Consider the following 17,880-nt stretch of genomic DNA (forward strand, 5'->3'; position numbering starts at 1 on the left):
GTAATTTTAACTTATGTTTTATCATATATAGCTGAGTAGATCTGCAAGAAGATTCTCAGTTCTGACAACATGAATAGTTTGTAAAGTGAATTTCATTCTGTTAATTAATTCAAAATGATTAGTTTTGATGATATAAAGAACACATGTAAAAATGTATCACAAATTGGATGCAAAATTTTAAGGAAATAGTCCCAATACAACAATGGGAAGAACTGTAAAATTAATCTATAAAGTTTAGCCCAAACTATAATTTAAAAGAAAACTGATATAAATGTTTTTCAGATTACATATACCTCTATCAATAATTGTCAAGATTGGCAATTAATATACTAATAAATGTTGGAGACAGAAGATAGAAGAAATATCCTACCACATGGGGTAGATGTACAACATCAGCCCCAAAGTATTAAAACAATATATATGATACTATTTTGAGAATCTTTAAAATCGAACTTGAAATAAAACCACAATTATTTTTACTATATATTATTTTAGAACATATCAATAAAAACATCATAATTTATTAAGATATAAGCTCCTGGGGGTGAGGACAAATTTTGCACCACATTGGAAAAAAGTGCCAATATCTGACTGAGAACATAAACATGATGAATATGATGAACTTCTATTAAAATCCAAAAATTATTTTTAATTATTTATTGTTTTATCATAGAAAATACAAAAATACAAAACAATAAAACAAACAAAATGAAACAAAACAAAATCATACATTCAACCCTAACAACAACAAAGAAAAAAATAGTGTACAAAGAGAAGGAAAAAAATGGTCAATTAAATTTAACATTTAACATGTAGGATCCACCCTGGCTGAAAGAAAAGAAAAAGCAGTTAATTCCCCATCCCTTTTATATATAAAAAGAAGAAAGAAGAAAAAGTAGTAAATACGTTGAGCTAAACTTTACACTAATCTTCATCTCCCTCTTTTAACAATCTGCTATTATATTTAGCACGTAGAAAGCCCACAAATGGTTTCCACTCTCTTATAAAGCTGTCTAGTCCATTATCTCTAATCAAAGTAGTTAATTTCCCATCTCTGCTAATTCAGCCAATTTTAAAATCCATTCTTCAATGGTTGGCATCTCCTTTTCATTCCAGTGTTTGAAGCCACCACTATGTGCAAAGAATAGCATCCTAAATTGTTTTTCAATTGGCTTGTCCATCATACCTAACAGAAAAGCTTCAGGTTTAATTAATATTTGTATCTTAAATATTTTTTGCATCATCGTTATGTTTTTACAGTATGTTTTCACCACATCTGATAAAATGAACCTGGATTTTGACTATATTTCCAGCACTTATTAGAAATTAGAATACTTTTTTGTTATAGTATCTGTGGTCAAGTACCAATAATATGTAATTTTATAAAAAAAATTCTTTCAAACTATAATCTAATCTAAATTTTAGTTCATCCATCCATATATTCTCCCATTTATCTAGCTTTATATTATACCCAAATTTTCTTGCCCATTTCACCATACACTCTTTAAAGCAGTAGTCACCAATCAGTGGTCTGTGGACCATTGCTGGCCCATGAGAAAATTTTGGTGGTCTGCAGAAAAATCTTGATTTTTAAAATATTTTTTATGCCACTGCCCAGGAGAAGAGTGCACTGGAACCCAAACACTGGGCCTTGCTGGCCTCAGAAGCCAGGGATCATGCAGGTATCCTGCCAATGTAAAGGCCACCCAAATTCCCGGGTTATTTGCAACTCAAGTGAACTGCACAACTATTCCACCCACTTGCCCGCCCACTGCATCTGGGCCTACCAGGCAGCATCCTCCCAAACCAAGTGGCTTTATCATTGGAGGTTTTAAGAAGAGATTAGACAGTCACTTGTCTAAAATGGTAGTCTCCTCCTTGAGCGGGGTGGTGGTGAAGACCTCCAAAGTCCCTTTTAGCTCTATTCTAATTGATTGATTGATGTCTTTATTCAATCTTTAGACTAGTCAATTACTTAAGGGAAGTGTGTTGTGTCTTCTTAAACATATGATAGATAGGCTTGCTAAAATAATCAAGCCTACCAATTATTATATATTTTTCCTCTTCCATGTTGGCGTGAATGCTACAACTAACAGCCTGAAATCAATTTAAAAAACAATGAACAACAGACCTATCTCTTCAGATTATTTTCTCATCCATACTCCAGATGATAGGTACTGAGAGAACAGAAGATTTTAGGAGTAAACAGCTGGCTCAAATATATGGTGCTATGCTTAGAACCTTGTTTTTCTAGATCATGGATTACACTACACACAGGAACTGTGACTCGCACCTCATGAAGACTGGAAAGATTGTATTTGGGAATCAACTCACTTAGCTTATGATCTGAAAGGTTTTAAACTAAAACTGGAATAGAATAGAATAGAATAGAATAGAATAGAATAGAATAGAATAGAATAGAATAGAATAGAATAGAATAGAATACTTTATTGGCCAAGTGTGATTGGACACACAAGGAATTTGTCTTGGTGTAAATATTCTCAGTATACATAAAGAAAAGATACATTAAGAATCAAGAATCATAACATACAACACTTAATGATAGTCATAGGGTACAATCAACAATCAAATCATACTAGGAAACAGTCAATATAAATCATAAGGATACAAGCAACAAAGTTACAGTCCTACAATCACAAGTGGGAGGGGATGGATGATAAGGAGTAATGAGAAGATTAACAGTAATAGTAGTGCACACTTTGTAAATAGTTGAACAGTGTTGAGGGAATTATTTGTTTAGCAGAGTGATGGCGTTCGGGAAAAAACTGTCCTTGTGTCTAGTTGTTCTGATGTGCAGTGCTCTATAGCATCGTTTTGAGGGAAGGAGTTGAAACAGTTTATGTCCGGGATGTGAAGGGTCTGTAAAAATTTTCACAGCCCTCTTTTTGACTTGTGCAAACTAAAACAGGAGGAGGAAAGATACTAATTTATAGGACTAATCATAAAGTGTAAATTTCAACACAAATCATAATGAGAAAGGGAGTGGTGAAGAAGGGGCAACTACAAATTAGGAGATATAGGAAGCAAAAGTAGGGTGAATTGTAATTGCTTTTAGAAAAATGCTCTTAGCATGGGCAAACAGAGAGTCTGAAATCCTAATACTTGAGGGTAAAGTACTAGGAAGTTATCGCCCCTCTCCTAGAAAAATGAAATATACTAGGAAATATTAAAAAGGCAGAATATTTCCCCTAAAAAGAATAGAAACTCAGAAGCAGAAACTCACCTCAGAAACAGAAACTCAGCTCCCCCCACCTGTGCTAATGGGCCATTACTCTGGCCTAGGCCAGTCTATTTTACATAACAAAGATCTCCAGTTAGAGCTATAATAGGAATTTATTTTTTTATTTATTTTATTTATTTGATTTGCCAATTGTTTACAAGATAATAAGTATAAGTGTATACATAGTTGTGAATACATGAAATGGGTACATATAAGAAAAATAAAAGAAGAATAAGAGAAACAATAGAACAGGGACGGTAGGCACGTTGGTGCGCTTATGCACGCCCCCTACAGACCTCTTAGGAAAGGGGTGAGGTCAATAGTAGACAGTCTAAGGTTAAAGTTTTTGGGGTTTGGGGAAGAAACTACAGAGTCGGGTAGAGTATTCCAGACATTGACCACTCTATTGCTGAAGTTGTATTTCCTGCAATCAAGTTTGGTGCGGTTAACTTTGAGTTTGTATCTATTGTGTGCTCTTGTGTTGTTATGGTTGAAGCTCAAGTATTCATTGACAGGTAGGACATTGCAATGTATGATTTTATATACCATGCTTAAATCAGACCGAAGACGGCATAATTCAAGGTTTTCTAGTTCTAGAATTTCAAGTCTGGTGGCATAAGGTATTCTACAACGAGTAGAGGAGTGGAGAACTCTTCTTGTGAAATATTTCTGGACTTTCTCAATTGTGCTAATATCAGATACGTAATGTGGGTTCCAGACTGATGAACTATATTCGAGTATTGGTCTAGCAAATGTTTTGTATGCTCTGGTTAGTAGTGTGATATTACCAGAGAAAAAGCTACGTAGGATTAGGTTAACAACTCTTAATGCCCAAAGCCCTTTCATTACATCATCATCCAGCAAGGCTCAACCAAGCCTGGGACTCAGGACATCCTACCTTTGCCCCTGCATGGCCCCATGGGAGTCTGACAACCAATAAGAATACAAGTTAAAATTCAAATCCCAACAGAGGGTATAAGCCTATCAGCCCTTCCTTCTTTTCCTTCACCTTGAAGCACGATTTACTTTTTTACTTTGGAGCTCCAAACCATGTGGTTTTGTCCACCATTAAACCATCTTTCCAAACAGCCTCCATGTTTCCAGCGTCTTTTTCCCGACTTGGAACTGAACCCAGAAGAACATTTTTTCCAACAGTACAATATTGTAGCTATTTGAAACTTGGTGGGATGATACTCTGATTGGAACATACAAATAGAAGGATATTAAACCTTCTTCTTGTTCCATACAATTGGTTTCTATTGTCCTTCTTTTGACAAGGATTTTCAGTTTTTACCATAATACCTTAACCACTAAATTGTTTAGCCCAGTTGTACAGATTTATAAACTGGTGACCGGGTAAACTTGCTTTATACAGTACCTACATTCTTAACTTTTATTGCTGTCTTATACAGCATTCTGTTGCAATGGTGCTTTATTCTGGTTTTCCTTAAGTTGGTTTTATTTATTTATAGCTACCCATTTCAGTCAAGGACTCTGTTTAGCTTGGAATACAAAAATTATTACCCTAGGTTCTTTTCCTGTTCCCTAGATTATTTATATCTTTTAGATATTTTAAATTTTATTTTTTACTTATCCTATAATTTTTGTATAGCTTTAACAATATTTTTTATCTCCTGCTTTGTTGAAAAACATGGAATTTGGTTTCCTTTAGTTTTAATGGGTCTCTGACCATTTAATAAAATTGTTATGGTTATAAATTGCCTATGACTTTAATGAATAACGAAAAACAGGAGAAGAAAGTTATTATAGAGCACTTTACAAACTTTCGTTAATGTAGAGCACGTACTCGGTCTCTTTTTCTGGGGCAAGAACGCCCACGCTGCAATTAAGTATTTCATTTGGGCCTTTCCTCTGACGTCGAACTCGAGGTTCGTTCTATCCTTTTTTTCAGCTATAGCCAGTAAAGGAGAAGGTGGGCGGAATGCGGTCGGAGCCTCGTGACGGAATTGCCCAATCATGAAATGACCTTGCTTTGTAAGATAAATTACTTCGTATGAGTGTCTGGGAAAGAGGAAGGGGTTACCATCCTGTCTGTCGCGCAGAAGGGAGTTTCTGAAAAAGTGGGAGGGTTTTGGATGCGGCGCTAGAGGGTTGTTTGTTTCTACGAGCTGCTTGCGAGGGGAGGAGAAGGTTGTGGTATTTGGACGGGACAATGGCGGCGCTAGCAGTCTCTTTTTGGAGATTGTTACAGGCCTTCCTTGCAAGTTTTTCCTGTTCAGTTGCTTTGACGATGACAACTGCAACTGGGTTGCTTCTTTTCCTTCTTCCTGAAGCAGCAACGGGTGAGTCGCGTATGATACTTAAAATGAGCCAGGTTGAGAGCAACTGGGCCGGTCCAGTCTGTTCCCTTTAAGGAACATGGCGCTTCAGCAGCCGCCCAGGATTAAGAGCGTCGGGGAGCAGGGTGTTATGAGATGGTCGAAAGAGGGGAGGGTGCGGGTTTCACGGGCAAGGAACCGCTACGGCAGCAGACTGGACAATAGCTGCTCAAAGCAATTTAGCGGCTTTCTTTAAGCATCATTAAAGCGGATGGAGTAACAGTCTTTTCCTTCTATCATTCCATTCTCTGTTCGAAGCAGGCGAACAAACAAAAGGTCATCGACAAGAGCTCGCCGTCTCCGTTTACTTAGAAAATGAATCCCATAAAATGAAAATTTAGAATGCTCCTTTTCTAGAGTATGGACGCAATGCATCGTATCAATGTTTTGTGTTTGCGCAGTTCATCATGGAACATTACTGTTATATTCGTAGAAACTCTACCATCTGGAATAAATTTTGTGCAGGCAAGGAAAGCCCCGAATTTCTCCCTGTATCTTCTCCTTCTCTTAGTCTTGCAGGATGGACAGATTATATTCGTTTATAAATATAGACGTACGTACTTCCTATCTGAGGACCGACTTTGGGGAATTATAGAGTTTGAGTTTGATTTCTTTATCAATTCACTGCCAAAGTTGTTAGATATCTGGCACTAAACATTGCCTTTGCTGCTCCTTGCAATGTGTAATACATTTCCTCAAAGTGTTACAAAAATTAGTGGTATCTCTAATCTGTATCACATTTTATTTGTTTATTGAATTCATACTCCATCCACCTCAATGACAAGACTGATTTCAATATTTATATTAATTCCCCCACACTTGGCAATTTAACAATTTATCAGTTGTTCCATATATAGTTGTTAATGCAGAAAGCTTGCAAGATGATAATGTTATTTTATTAGACAATGGTAAGTTTTTATTTTAGTTAAGTTTAGTTTTTACATTAAATGAATATTATTTAGCCATTTAGTTGGGTCTGAGTCTTTATAGACAAGGGCTCTCCATGCTATCTTGTCAAACACAGTTTTTTTTTCAATTGTTGGATGGTCAACTTTGAATCAGATTTGATTCTATCAAGCCATCACTTTGCTTGCTTGCTTCTTCCACTTGTTCCACTAACCATTCATAGCATCATTGCCTTCTCCAATGAATTTGCAGGCATGGCATGGCCAAAGTAAATGATGTTAGTCTTATGATTTTCACTTCTAGCTTATTCTGGCTTTCTATGGTATATATGATAGTTTATGATCAGCACCACAGTTCAAAGGTGTTACTTTTTTTTTTTTTATCAGCCATTCTTAGTGTCCTATTCTCATACCCATACGTCATTTTGGGAAGACTATTGCTGTAATTAGCCTGCTTTTTGTATTTATATAAATATGTTTTTCCAGATTTTATTCATGTTAACCATTGTAGTGCCTAAGGTTAACCTGCGTTTGATTTAATGAATAGAACTATTCTGAACAATTTTGAATCCAAGGAAGATAAATTGTCGAACTAATTTAATTCCCTCGTTGATTTTAAACATCTTATGTCCATCTGCAGCTGTTGTCATTATCCTGATATTAAGATTAATTATTCTAATTATTCTGCATTCTAATTATATAGAATATCCTTAAAGAATACTAAGCATCATCAATAAAGTTTGAGTTCTTTTTCAATTTTTTAATATATATTTGAAGGAGAATGAATATTTGGCTAAGTATTGGATTTACTGACACTGCTCTTCAGTTTTTCTCTTTTATGATAACTACACAAATCTAATATAAAATCACTGTTCCTATACATCTGTATAATGCATCCTCAAATCAATTTCAGCTGTCTATAGTATGAAAACTACTTTAACTTTTACAATTAACGTTAAACATTAAATCAATTTGGATGCTGCAATTTGATATAGAAAAAAATAAAAATTGTAATTCATCTCTTCAAAGTGCCATCATTTATAAAAAAAATAAATTTGAAACATAGTTTCTTAAGAGCTCTATGATCTTAATGTCACAAATATTTGCCTGATATCATAGTTTATAACCATCTCTTAAATTTTTATTACAATGGTAACAAAATTTTTGGCTTCAAGAATGAATATAATATTGTCAAGAAAATTGATCCTTGATTTTAATTGATACAGGAAAAGGAAAATTAAAAGAAAAAGGGGACAGAGCAGGAAAAAAGCAAAATTGGGAATGCAAACAAAAAAAGGTACAGAAAAGAGTAACTTCACTTTTGGTACAGATAAAAGTATAAAATACAATGAATCTTTGAAGTACCATGGATTTTAGCATATAATAATTCTATAATTATTAAATTCCAATATTAAAGTTTTGATTTTTTTTTCCAGTTCCAAGCAAACAAATCAAAAAGTGTTTTTAGGTAGAAACTAAGTTAGTGTTTTTTCATCAATGCAGTCGATTTTGCCATCTCCATCAACTTTATTAATTTCATCATCTGTTCTTCCATTGTACACCTTGTGAGTCCTTTCATCTCTGTATATAAAGAAGCCTTCCTGCTATTGTCATATATAAGTAGAAAATTCCTTTTTTTTTTTTTTCAAATTATCCCACAAACCTAAAAAAAAACAACCCTGGCTTGGAGGATTGTCTGAATTAAAACACATACCTGATTCCAATATTTTAAAGGGAAAATGCTATTTTAGTGGGAATTACAATTGTTGGGAGAATCAGTAAAAGAAACACCTTAAAAGTTTCAGAAAATATTATAAGGAGAAAGCTGGTGAGAAATTAAGTTTTATTTCCTGGAATTTAATTTTAATTTGTATCCAACATATACAGGGGGGCAAGCAATAAAAAGGTACAATAATTACAACTGGAACTTAAGGGACAGGTCCTGATTATGAAGACAAAGGCTTGTAAAGGATAATAACATGCTGTAACATTTTTGTATAGAATGAATTTTCTGAGTTTCTTTGGATAAATCATTGAGCTTTTGATGATTACGATAGACTCCTTCAAACTACTCTTGAAAACCTCCAGCAATATGTAACTTCTGCAACTCTGGAAGGCAAGTTATTCCATTGATGCATAGTTCTTGCTATCAGTAAATTTTCTCTTTAGTTCTAGGTTGAATCCCTCTTTAACAAGCTTCCACTCATTGCTTCTTGTCCTGCCATCAGGTGCTTTGGAGAATAAGCTGATCCCCTTTTCTCTATGATGGCCCTTTAAGTACTGGAAGACAGGTATCAACCCACCTTAATTCTTTTGTGATAGGCTAGTGTCATAACTAGCTCTCTCAGCTGTTCATTATAATGTATCTTCCAAGCCCCTTATCATCTTCGTTGCTTTGTTCTGCACACTTTCTAGGGTCTCTGTCAGTGTATAAGAAATTATGAGCTGTGATAGCCATAATAAGTCAGCCAGTGGGAACTGTTTGGTGGCTAAGAAACAGCACCTATTTTGAGCAGAGGTGGTATTCAGCCAGTTCGCACCGACTCGGGTGAACCGGTAGCAAGAATTTCATGTGGGTCATCGAACCGGTAGCAACATCTAGCTGGCTACGCCCCCAACCCGGTTGCCCGGTTTCTGCTCACTCGCTTGCCCCGCCCGCCCTGCTCGCCCCAGTTTAAAGGAGGACTGCTCCCCCGCCCTAGCCATGCATTTTCAAGCAGCCACTTGAAAACACATGACTGGGCGGAGCAGTGGTCCGTTAACCTGCAAAACTTCCAAGGTTGGATTCTTCATGGACACTAGAAGTATCGCTTCCCCTTGTGAGTAAAGTGCCTGGAGCGAGAGGAAAAGAACACTGGAGGTGGGAATCCAGCCATGGGGAAGTTTGCAGCAGCTGCGAATGCAAGTCCATTAACCTGCAGAAATTCTCCAATGCTGGATTCACTTCCCTTTCTGAGTAAGGTGCCTGGAGCGAGAGGGAAAGAACAGCTGGGGGGGGGGAAATCCAGCCATGGGGAAGTTTGCAGCAGCTGCGAATGCAAGTCCGTTAACCTGCAGAAATTCTCCAATGCTGGATTCACTTCCCTTTCTGAGTAAGGTGCCTGGAGCGAGAGGGAAAGAACGCTGGGGGAGGGGGGGGAATCCAGCCATGGGGAAGTTTGCAGCAGCTGCAAATGCAAGTCCGTTAACCTGCAGAAATTCTCCAATGCTGGATTCACTTCCCCTTGTGAGTAAGGTGCCTGGAGTGAGAGGGAATGAAGGCTGACGGGTGTGTGTGTGTGAGAGAGAGAGAGAGAGAGAGAAGAAAGAAAGAAAGAAAGAAAAAGAAAGAAAGAAAGAAAGAAAGAAAGAAAGAGAAAGAAAGAAAGAAAGAAAGAAAGAAAGAAAGAAAGAAAGAAAGAAAGAAAGAAAGAAAGAAAGAAGAAAAGAAAGAAAGAGGAAGGGAGAGAAAGAGGAAGAAAAAAAAAAGAAATAGGGAGAGAGAGTTTGTGTGGTATGTGTGTGAGAGAGAGAAAGAAAGGAAGAGAGACAGAAAGAGACAGAGAAAGAAAGAAAAAGAAATAGGAAGGATGGGAGAGAGAGAGAAAACTCTGTGCTATTATTTTTAATTGTTCCATTATTTATCATGTGTTAATATTTTACACTGTCCCTACACCTAGAGTGATTCTACTGCCTTTCTTTTGCCCGGGGCTACCACATATTTTTCAGGGTTTACATGTATTCAATGTCTATAGTCCAGAGCATAAATACATGTGTGTTTAACAGAGTTGAAAGGGAGTTTGGAGGTCTTCTAGTCCAAGCCCCTGCTCAGGCAGGAAAACTCAGGATACCAAACTCTGAGTAGAGGTCCTGGGAAAGGTGTTAGAATAACACTTAGAAGAGACTTTGGGGGGAGCCCTATACCATTGCAGAGAAATGTCTTTTAAAAATTTCCAGTGATTGATCACCCAGAACTTCTGGGGACAAGCAGGTCCACTGGTTAATTGTTCTCACTGTCAGAAAGTTTCTCCTTAGTTTTAGGTTGCTTTTCTCTTTGTTCAGTTTTCATCCACTGCTTCTTGTCTGCCTTTTGGTGCTTTGGAAAATACATTGCCCCCCCTTTCTTTCTGGCAGCCCCTTAAAATCCTGTTGCCTGTCACACACTCGGGCAAAGCGTGTGAGCCATTTTCTCCTGTCAGTGGTCCATGAAAGTACATCTATAGTATGTATATAATAAAGTCAAAAAAAGGTGAACAACATTTTTACAGAACTATGGATAAGTTGAGGCTGGGTGTGACAAGGAATGGCTGGGAAGGCAGCCCTCGACGTGAATGACATCAAGTTGGCCACATCCACTCAGTCACATGACCACCAAGCCACGCCCACCAAATAAGCCACACCCACAGAACTGGTAGTAAAAAAAATTGAATCTCACCACTGATTTTGAGCCATGTCAGACAGCTTGGAGACTGGGCATGGCTTGGGGTAACTGGTTTGTATAAATATAGAGCTTCTGTGATTTCTGAGTTCTGGTGGTTCTGGCTTCTGCTTCATGTCCTTTTACTTGCTACCTCGTTGCAAGAGCTGCATGGGTATTGTATACATGCATCATGTGTTATATTATTGTATATAAAGTTTTTTCTATAAATGAATCCTGCTGAATTATTTACTTATGTGCTGGTTGGACTGCTGCAAACTCTTAACAGTCTCTGCATCTTTTTTGTATTGTGACCAGAATTGTACTCAGTATTACATGTGTGGCCTCTCTAGTGTGGTGTAAAGTAGTATTACAATTCCTCATGATCTTGATGCTATTCCTCTGCTGATGCAACCTAGAACTACATCATACTGCTGTCTCATACTCAACTGGTGGACCACTAGGGCATCCAGATCCATCTCACAGTTACTATTGTTGAGCTAGGCACCACCCATTCTGTATTTACACATTTGGTTTTTCCTGCTTAAGTATCTGGCCTTACTTTTCTCACTACTGAATTGCCTCTTTTTGGATAGTGCCTAATGCTCTATCCAAAGTTTGTCAAGATCCCTGTGACTCTTGTCTATCTTCCAAAATAGCATTTCCTCCCAGCTTTGGTGTCATCTGTAAATTTGAAGAATACTGGGCCCAAGTAGAGATGTAAAATTTCTGGAAATTTTGAAGCCACGAGGAAAAAACATTTTCCCTGTCTTTTTTCCAGAAAAAAATAGAAATTTTGAAAAAATTGAAAAGAAAGTTCAATGTGGAGTAGTTTTACAAGTTATGTGTATATAAAAGTATTATGCTTACAATAAAATGGGTAACCATACACCTTTCCCTCAAAAGCAACAACAACAAAAAAGGGTGTGATCAATTTTCTCCTGATTTTCAGGTGTCATTTTATCTATAAATGAAGGTATTGTATATTTTTGTGAGACAGATGATGCTGCTGGTATAAAAACACTTGTGATGATCCAGAAGCAGCAGAAAGAGTGTTTCTGGAATTACAACTCTGGAAGGAAAAGCTACTTGTATTTTCATTCTGGTCCTCCTCATTTAATTCCATAAAGTATTTTTTAATGTCTTTAGGGGACCTCTGGCATCCAAAGATGTGTTTTGTCATCCTTGTACTATTTGGAAAAGAATATTTCTTCTTACAATATTTGAAAATTGCAGTTTTGCTCTCAGCAGAAATTGCACTGTGGAAATGTTTCCAAACTGTAGATGTTGGTCTCACCGTTTTAAGAGGAGGAAAGGAAAAACCAATTTACTCATCAGACTATAGGTAAACATTATGCTGTGTTGGTGGAGAACATTAATAGGAATCATTTAAGAGTTACAAAAGAAAAACTAATTTTGCAGACAAATTTACCCTCTTACCTTTCAGTTGCCTGAGAGGAGGACAGAAACTTATACCGGTAATCTAGTGCAGGGGTGTCAAACTCGTGGTGTCACACCATGTGATGTATCACAACTTTTCTCTCCCTTGGCTAAAACGGGATGGGCATGGCGAGTGCATGTTGCATCCAGCCTGCAGGCTGCGAGTTTGACACCCCTGATCTATTGTATGCCAACAATTACTCAACTGTAGGAGGTCCAAGGTACACAAGCAAACTAAACTGGAGCCTTTTCCCTGCAGTTCCCCCATAGATGCATATTTCTCTTGTTTAAGAACTGCATTGAGAAGTGCAGTGTTACTTGGACTGTATTTCAGGATTTGCTGGGAGAACTTGCAATAATTTAAGACTTTACAAAAAGTCTCAGAAATCTTTCATTAAAGTCTTCACGTTATATACAGTAGTTTGATTACCATGTCGTATTATTTATCATTGGAAAAGAACATATTTCACATTCTTTAAAAAAACTTCTGGAACAAAACAATTTTGGGGGAAAAACTGGAAAAAACTTTTTTTCCCTCAATTTGTCTGGTTTTTCTCCAGGGTTTCCTATCTTCAGGCCCAAGACAGAATCTTGATGTTTCACTCCATCTAGATGTAGTTCCGCTGATGACTACATGCTGGGTGCAGTTAGTCAGACAACTGGAAATCCATTTGGTGGTGGTACTGTCAATTCCACATTGTTCTACCGGTATCTTATCAAGTAGTAGGCTATGGCCTATTTTGTCAAATCCTTTTTTGAAGTTTAACTATTATATGTCCACTGCATTTCCTGGTCCATTAATTTAGTCACTTTATTAAAGAAGGCAATAAACTTTATCTGTCACAATCTATGTTCAGCAAACCCATGCTAGTTTCTAGTATTCATCTTGTTCATTTTTAGGTGCTCATAAATCTGCTGCTTGATTCCTCCCCCAAGGATTTTCCCGGGTATTAATATCAAGCTGATTGGCCTATAATTTCATGAGTCCATTTTCCCCTTTTTGTAGATCGGAACCATATCTCCTTTCTATTCTTCTGGTAGTTCTCCTGTGCTCTTTATATACATTACCAACTCTGATCCAAGCAAGAACACTTCAGAAATACTTTGCAATCTCAATGTTCTGATTTCCAGATTAAATAAATGGAGTTATATAGAGTTCAAATTGAATTAAATGGCTCAGCAATGTACTGGATACATAAGATAGCAGAATTTTGTTACATCTATATTACATCTATTAGTGTTATAATCTGTTCATATGAGTGAGTGCTGCAGTTCAGTGCTGCAAATAAAAAAGGCAATTCACATTCTAACTTACATAAGTTTCAGCTTTGATCTATATGGGGTGACAGGAAGCTATTGCAAACTCTGTAAGAATTATGATTCTTAATATGTATCTGCATCACATGTATTTATTGTTTGGAAATGTTTTTTCTTATTTAGTATAAGAATGTAGGAATGTGTTAATACATCAAATATCAGTGCTTGACTAACAATCAAATCTAATGGAAGTTTCTTTAATATCCATTGTTAATTGTTGCCACTGTGTCATATGCTTGCTTCTGAAGCAACTTTTTATATATCCTAATAGTGAAGGTAGTCCTCAATTAATGGCCACACAGTCAGCAATTGTTCAAAGTTGCAATGGCACTGAATGAATGGTACTTACAACTGTTCCTTGAAATTCCAGATGTGTCCAGCATGTTTATGTAATTATAATCTGGGCGTGTCATCCTTATGAGGTAGATCAGACAGGAAATGGGGCCAGATGAGCTAATTTACTGAAAAGCTATAGTAACAAAATATTGCACGTCTGAAAGTACATCTCTTCTCCTTTCTCTTTTACAATCCCAAAAACTATTCAAGGTTTCTTCTTAACTCCCCTCACATTCCTGTTGGGGGCTCAGGTTTTTTTTTTTTTTTATCATTTCTTTGTTATTTATTTTCTCCCAAACCATTTCAGGGCGCTTGGCATTTAGCTTGCATTTAATGAAGGTCGCATCCTACTGACCTTCCCTTCTGGGGAAGGTCTCACAAGATAAGTCAATAGGAAACCAGCAAGGAAGATTTTTCCCAAGCAGCCCCAATATGGAGAGTGGATCTCATACTGTGTAGTGAGCGCACATCTGCACTCCGTAATGCTTGTTTGCACTGGTAGCACCACCTCTTCACACACCCCTACGTCCCCTACAGCATCCTTCCCCTGCCTTCATGGACTTATGCAGTCTGAAGTACCCTTCCCCTATGCATTAATGGAGTACAGCAGCACCCCCTCATTCACCAATGTGAGCTCATACTACAGCACACACTCGCCGCTTGGCTTCATTCTGTAGCACCTATTCACTCACAGTCCTGAGCAGCATAGGATTTCCAACTTCTGCCAGTTTCCCCATTGATGTGGCTTATGGGAAGCTGTCAGGAAGTCTCAAGTCATGGTCACTTGCTTAATGATGGCGATAAGGATTTCTGGGATTGCTGTGACTAAGCAATGCACTTTATGTGACATCACTTAGAGATGGAAATTCTAGACATAGTTACCAACATTAAGCAAGGATTATGTGTAAGAATAATTCAGCAGTTAAGTGGATGAATGGGTTAGTGTTATGAATATTTTAATTTTGATTCCTAACCAAAGCAGCAGATTGGACTTGATGACCTAGATTTAAAATAAATGTTAGTGTAACATGTTACTGTATTTGCCGGCGTATAAGACGACTTTTTTGCCCTGAAAAACATGCCTCCAATTGGGGGGGTCGTCTTATATGCCGGGTCGCTTATACGCCGGCAAATAGTAATTGGGAAGCACTGCGGCTGCCAGCGGCTGAGGCACTTTGCGCACCGTGGAAACGAATCCCGTGAAGCCGAAGGAGCAGCCAGCCTTCTCCCAGCTCCCAAGGAAGCGAGGCTCGCACCGCCCAAGCTCCGCTGAGGTATCCGGCTGGGGCTGTCAGGAGTTGTTACCGCTGGCGCGGCTCCGCGCGGCTCCAGTCCCGCGTTGCCTCGGGAAGGAAAGGCAAAACCAGGAGCCGCTGCTGCCATTGCAAAGCGCCGCCGCGGCTCTTCCTTTTGCCTTTCCCTTCCCGAGGCAGCGGGACTGAGCCGCAGTGGAGCCGCGCCAGCGGTAACAACTCCTGACAGCCCCAGCCGGATACCTCAGCGGAGCCCGGCAATCGAGCCTCGCTTCACTGGGAGCTGGGAGAAGGCTGGCTGCTCCTTTCGCTTCACGGGATTCTGAGATTCCACGGTGCACAAAAGTGCCTCAAAAAAAAAAAAGTGCAAAAGTGGAAGGCGTGAGGAAGAGGGGCGAGTATATAACAAACTATATTTTGAGTGGAAATGTTGGGGGTCGTCTTATACGCCGGGTCGTCTTATACGCCGGCATATACGGTACATGAAAGACTGTCATCTTGTTCCCCATTTCTGGGAAGTCATGATGACCTTTGTAGTTTTGGTAATGGCTTCATCTATCTGGAATTGTGGAACTCTGGAATCAGACTCTACCCTGACCATTTTCTAAAAGAAATTGTTCTAGAGGACATTGATATATAAGGGATTCATAATATATCTTTTTATTTTTTCCTTTTTATTATATTTATATTTATTATATTTATATTATATTTACTTTTTATTATATTTATAAGGCACTGAGCTAAATTGTGGAGATATAGCAATCAAATGAATAATTGCTATTGCTTTCCTTCAACCCCACTTCAGCTAACCTTGAAGGCTAATACAGGAAGATCCGCTACCCAGAAAGAATTGCAATGTCTCTGTAATTCTGGACATGTAGAAACAGCAGAACATGTTCTTTTCTATTGCCTGGCATACAAAGACATTTGTATTAAACTCATCTTACTATTATTGCATAAATAACCAGGGCACATTAGACAAATGTATACCTTCCTGCTGCTTTCAGATACCAACCCTACTACAACATATAGTACAGCCAAAGATTGTAGCATTGCAGATTCTTTTTAATTTTTTAGCAGCACTACCCAAACTATTGGATTTAATGTTATAATTATATCTTCGTTATATTCTGAAAGGACAGAAAGGACACCAGGAGACACAGAATTTTTAAGATCTTTTTTGGATGAATATACAGCTGAAACAAAGTAATTCAGGCAACGGGATCAAAACTTATTAAAACTCAACTTCCATGATAAGATACAACATTTGACAGGAAATATTGTAACAGGTGAAGAAGGGTAGAGTAGATCTGCAGCACAAACTGGAGAAGGATGACATTTTGTTTGAAGCTGATCTGGATGGCAGAGTGCTTTTGGGGGCTCAGATGAAAGAGCTTCAATTAAGATTTAAAGCAATCCCTTAATGTTCTGAAGAGGACATCAAAGTAAGGATGATTAAATAATTAAAGTCCAGGTAATTAATTGGGAAGCAAACTTACTCAGTCTTGAGATAAACAAACTCTACAGAGTGAATTCCAGATTCACTACTATGAGAAAATTACCAAGGGATGTCTGTTCATTTTGTAAGAAGAATGAGGGAACACATTCTGGATTGCCACATTAAACCCAAACTAAGAATGGAAAATGTGGATATAATTGTTTTGAAGGAAATTCCTGTTAGAATCCTGAGAAAAATGAAAGCCTACTCTTATTGATATTTTGAAGAAGAGAAAAATTCCTTTCTTTTGGGACAAGTTGGAAGGAGTGATACTTACCTATCAAGAACAAAGAGTTTGACTGAATTTTATAGAGAAAGCCAGGACTTCTTGTTGAGACATAAATTAATTTTGGATCCAGTTGAAGAAATGGAAATTCTTCCATTTAGAGGCAGACCTATCTCAAAAAGTTGAAATTTCCAAAGATGGAAATTAAATCTATTTCATGGAATATTAATGGGGCAAATGTCCCATCTAAGCATAAAAAAATTATTTCATTACCAGAAAAAACTCAATTTAGATATGATTTGCCTTCAAAAAACACTTATTAAGAAACAAGATGATAAATACTTAATAAATGATTAGGAAAGGAATGTATACCCGCTGGGTTAAAAAAGATCAATGGATTGTTTTATACTGTATATAAAAATGCAACTTAAACTATGCTACTTTTATTAGATCAGAGCCCTGAAACCTTAAACACTCAAAGAGCCATTTGGACCCATTTCCCACAGAAAAAAAAAAAAAACTGGAGCCACAAAACTGGGGTGGGCGTGGCTAACTCAATGTCACTCACTCCCACCCAGTCACATGACCCCCCTAGCCATGCCTACCCAGCCACAAAACCCTTCTCTCTTGCTTCCTCTATGTTTCTCTCCCTCTCTCTTTGTATCTCTCTCCCATCTATCTCCCTCTCTCCTCCCCATCTTCCCCCTCTTTCCCCCCTGTATTTCTCTCATCCTCTCTCCCCACTTTCTGTATCTCTCTGCCTCTCTCCCTGTCTCTCTCTGTGTGTCCCTCTCCCTCTCTATCTCTCCCCCCCCATCTGTTTGTCTCCCCCTCCCTATCCTCCCCCTCTCCCACTCTCTCTGTGTATCACTCTGTGTGTCTATGTCTCTCTCCTCCCCTCTCTCTTTGTCTCTCTTTCAGAAAGTCAC

General features: G+C 37.9%; 1 protein-coding gene across 3 annotated transcripts in view; it reads left to right on the forward strand.

The window, feature by feature from the left end:
- Nucleotides 1-5,142: 5,142 nt before the first annotated feature.
- TGFBR1 (transforming growth factor beta receptor 1) overlaps nucleotides 5,143-17,880 on the forward strand; it is a 37,165-nt gene continuing 24,427 nt past the window's right edge. Inside the window, exons 1-2 of one of the 3 annotated variants that reach the window (XM_087947137.1) lie at nucleotides 5,377-5,544; nucleotides 7,712-7,782. In XM_087947137.1, the coding sequence (XP_087803263.1) occupies nucleotides 7,767-7,782 (16 nt within the window). In that variant the 5' untranslated portion in view covers nucleotides 5,377-5,544; nucleotides 7,712-7,766. Of the gene's footprint in view, nucleotides 5,237-5,376; nucleotides 5,545-7,711; nucleotides 7,783-17,880 lie in introns of those variants that run through there. The other 2 variants (XM_087947138.1, XM_026678316.2) reach the window with 2 other exon arrangements.

This window comes from Notechis scutatus, chromosome Z (genome assembly GCF_049901735.1).
Source record: "Notechis scutatus isolate UNSWTSFEM ecotype Mainland chromosome Z, rNotScu1.2, whole genome shotgun sequence".
In the NCBI taxonomy this organism is placed as follows: Eukaryota; Metazoa; Chordata; class Lepidosauria; order Squamata; family Elapidae; genus Notechis; species Notechis scutatus.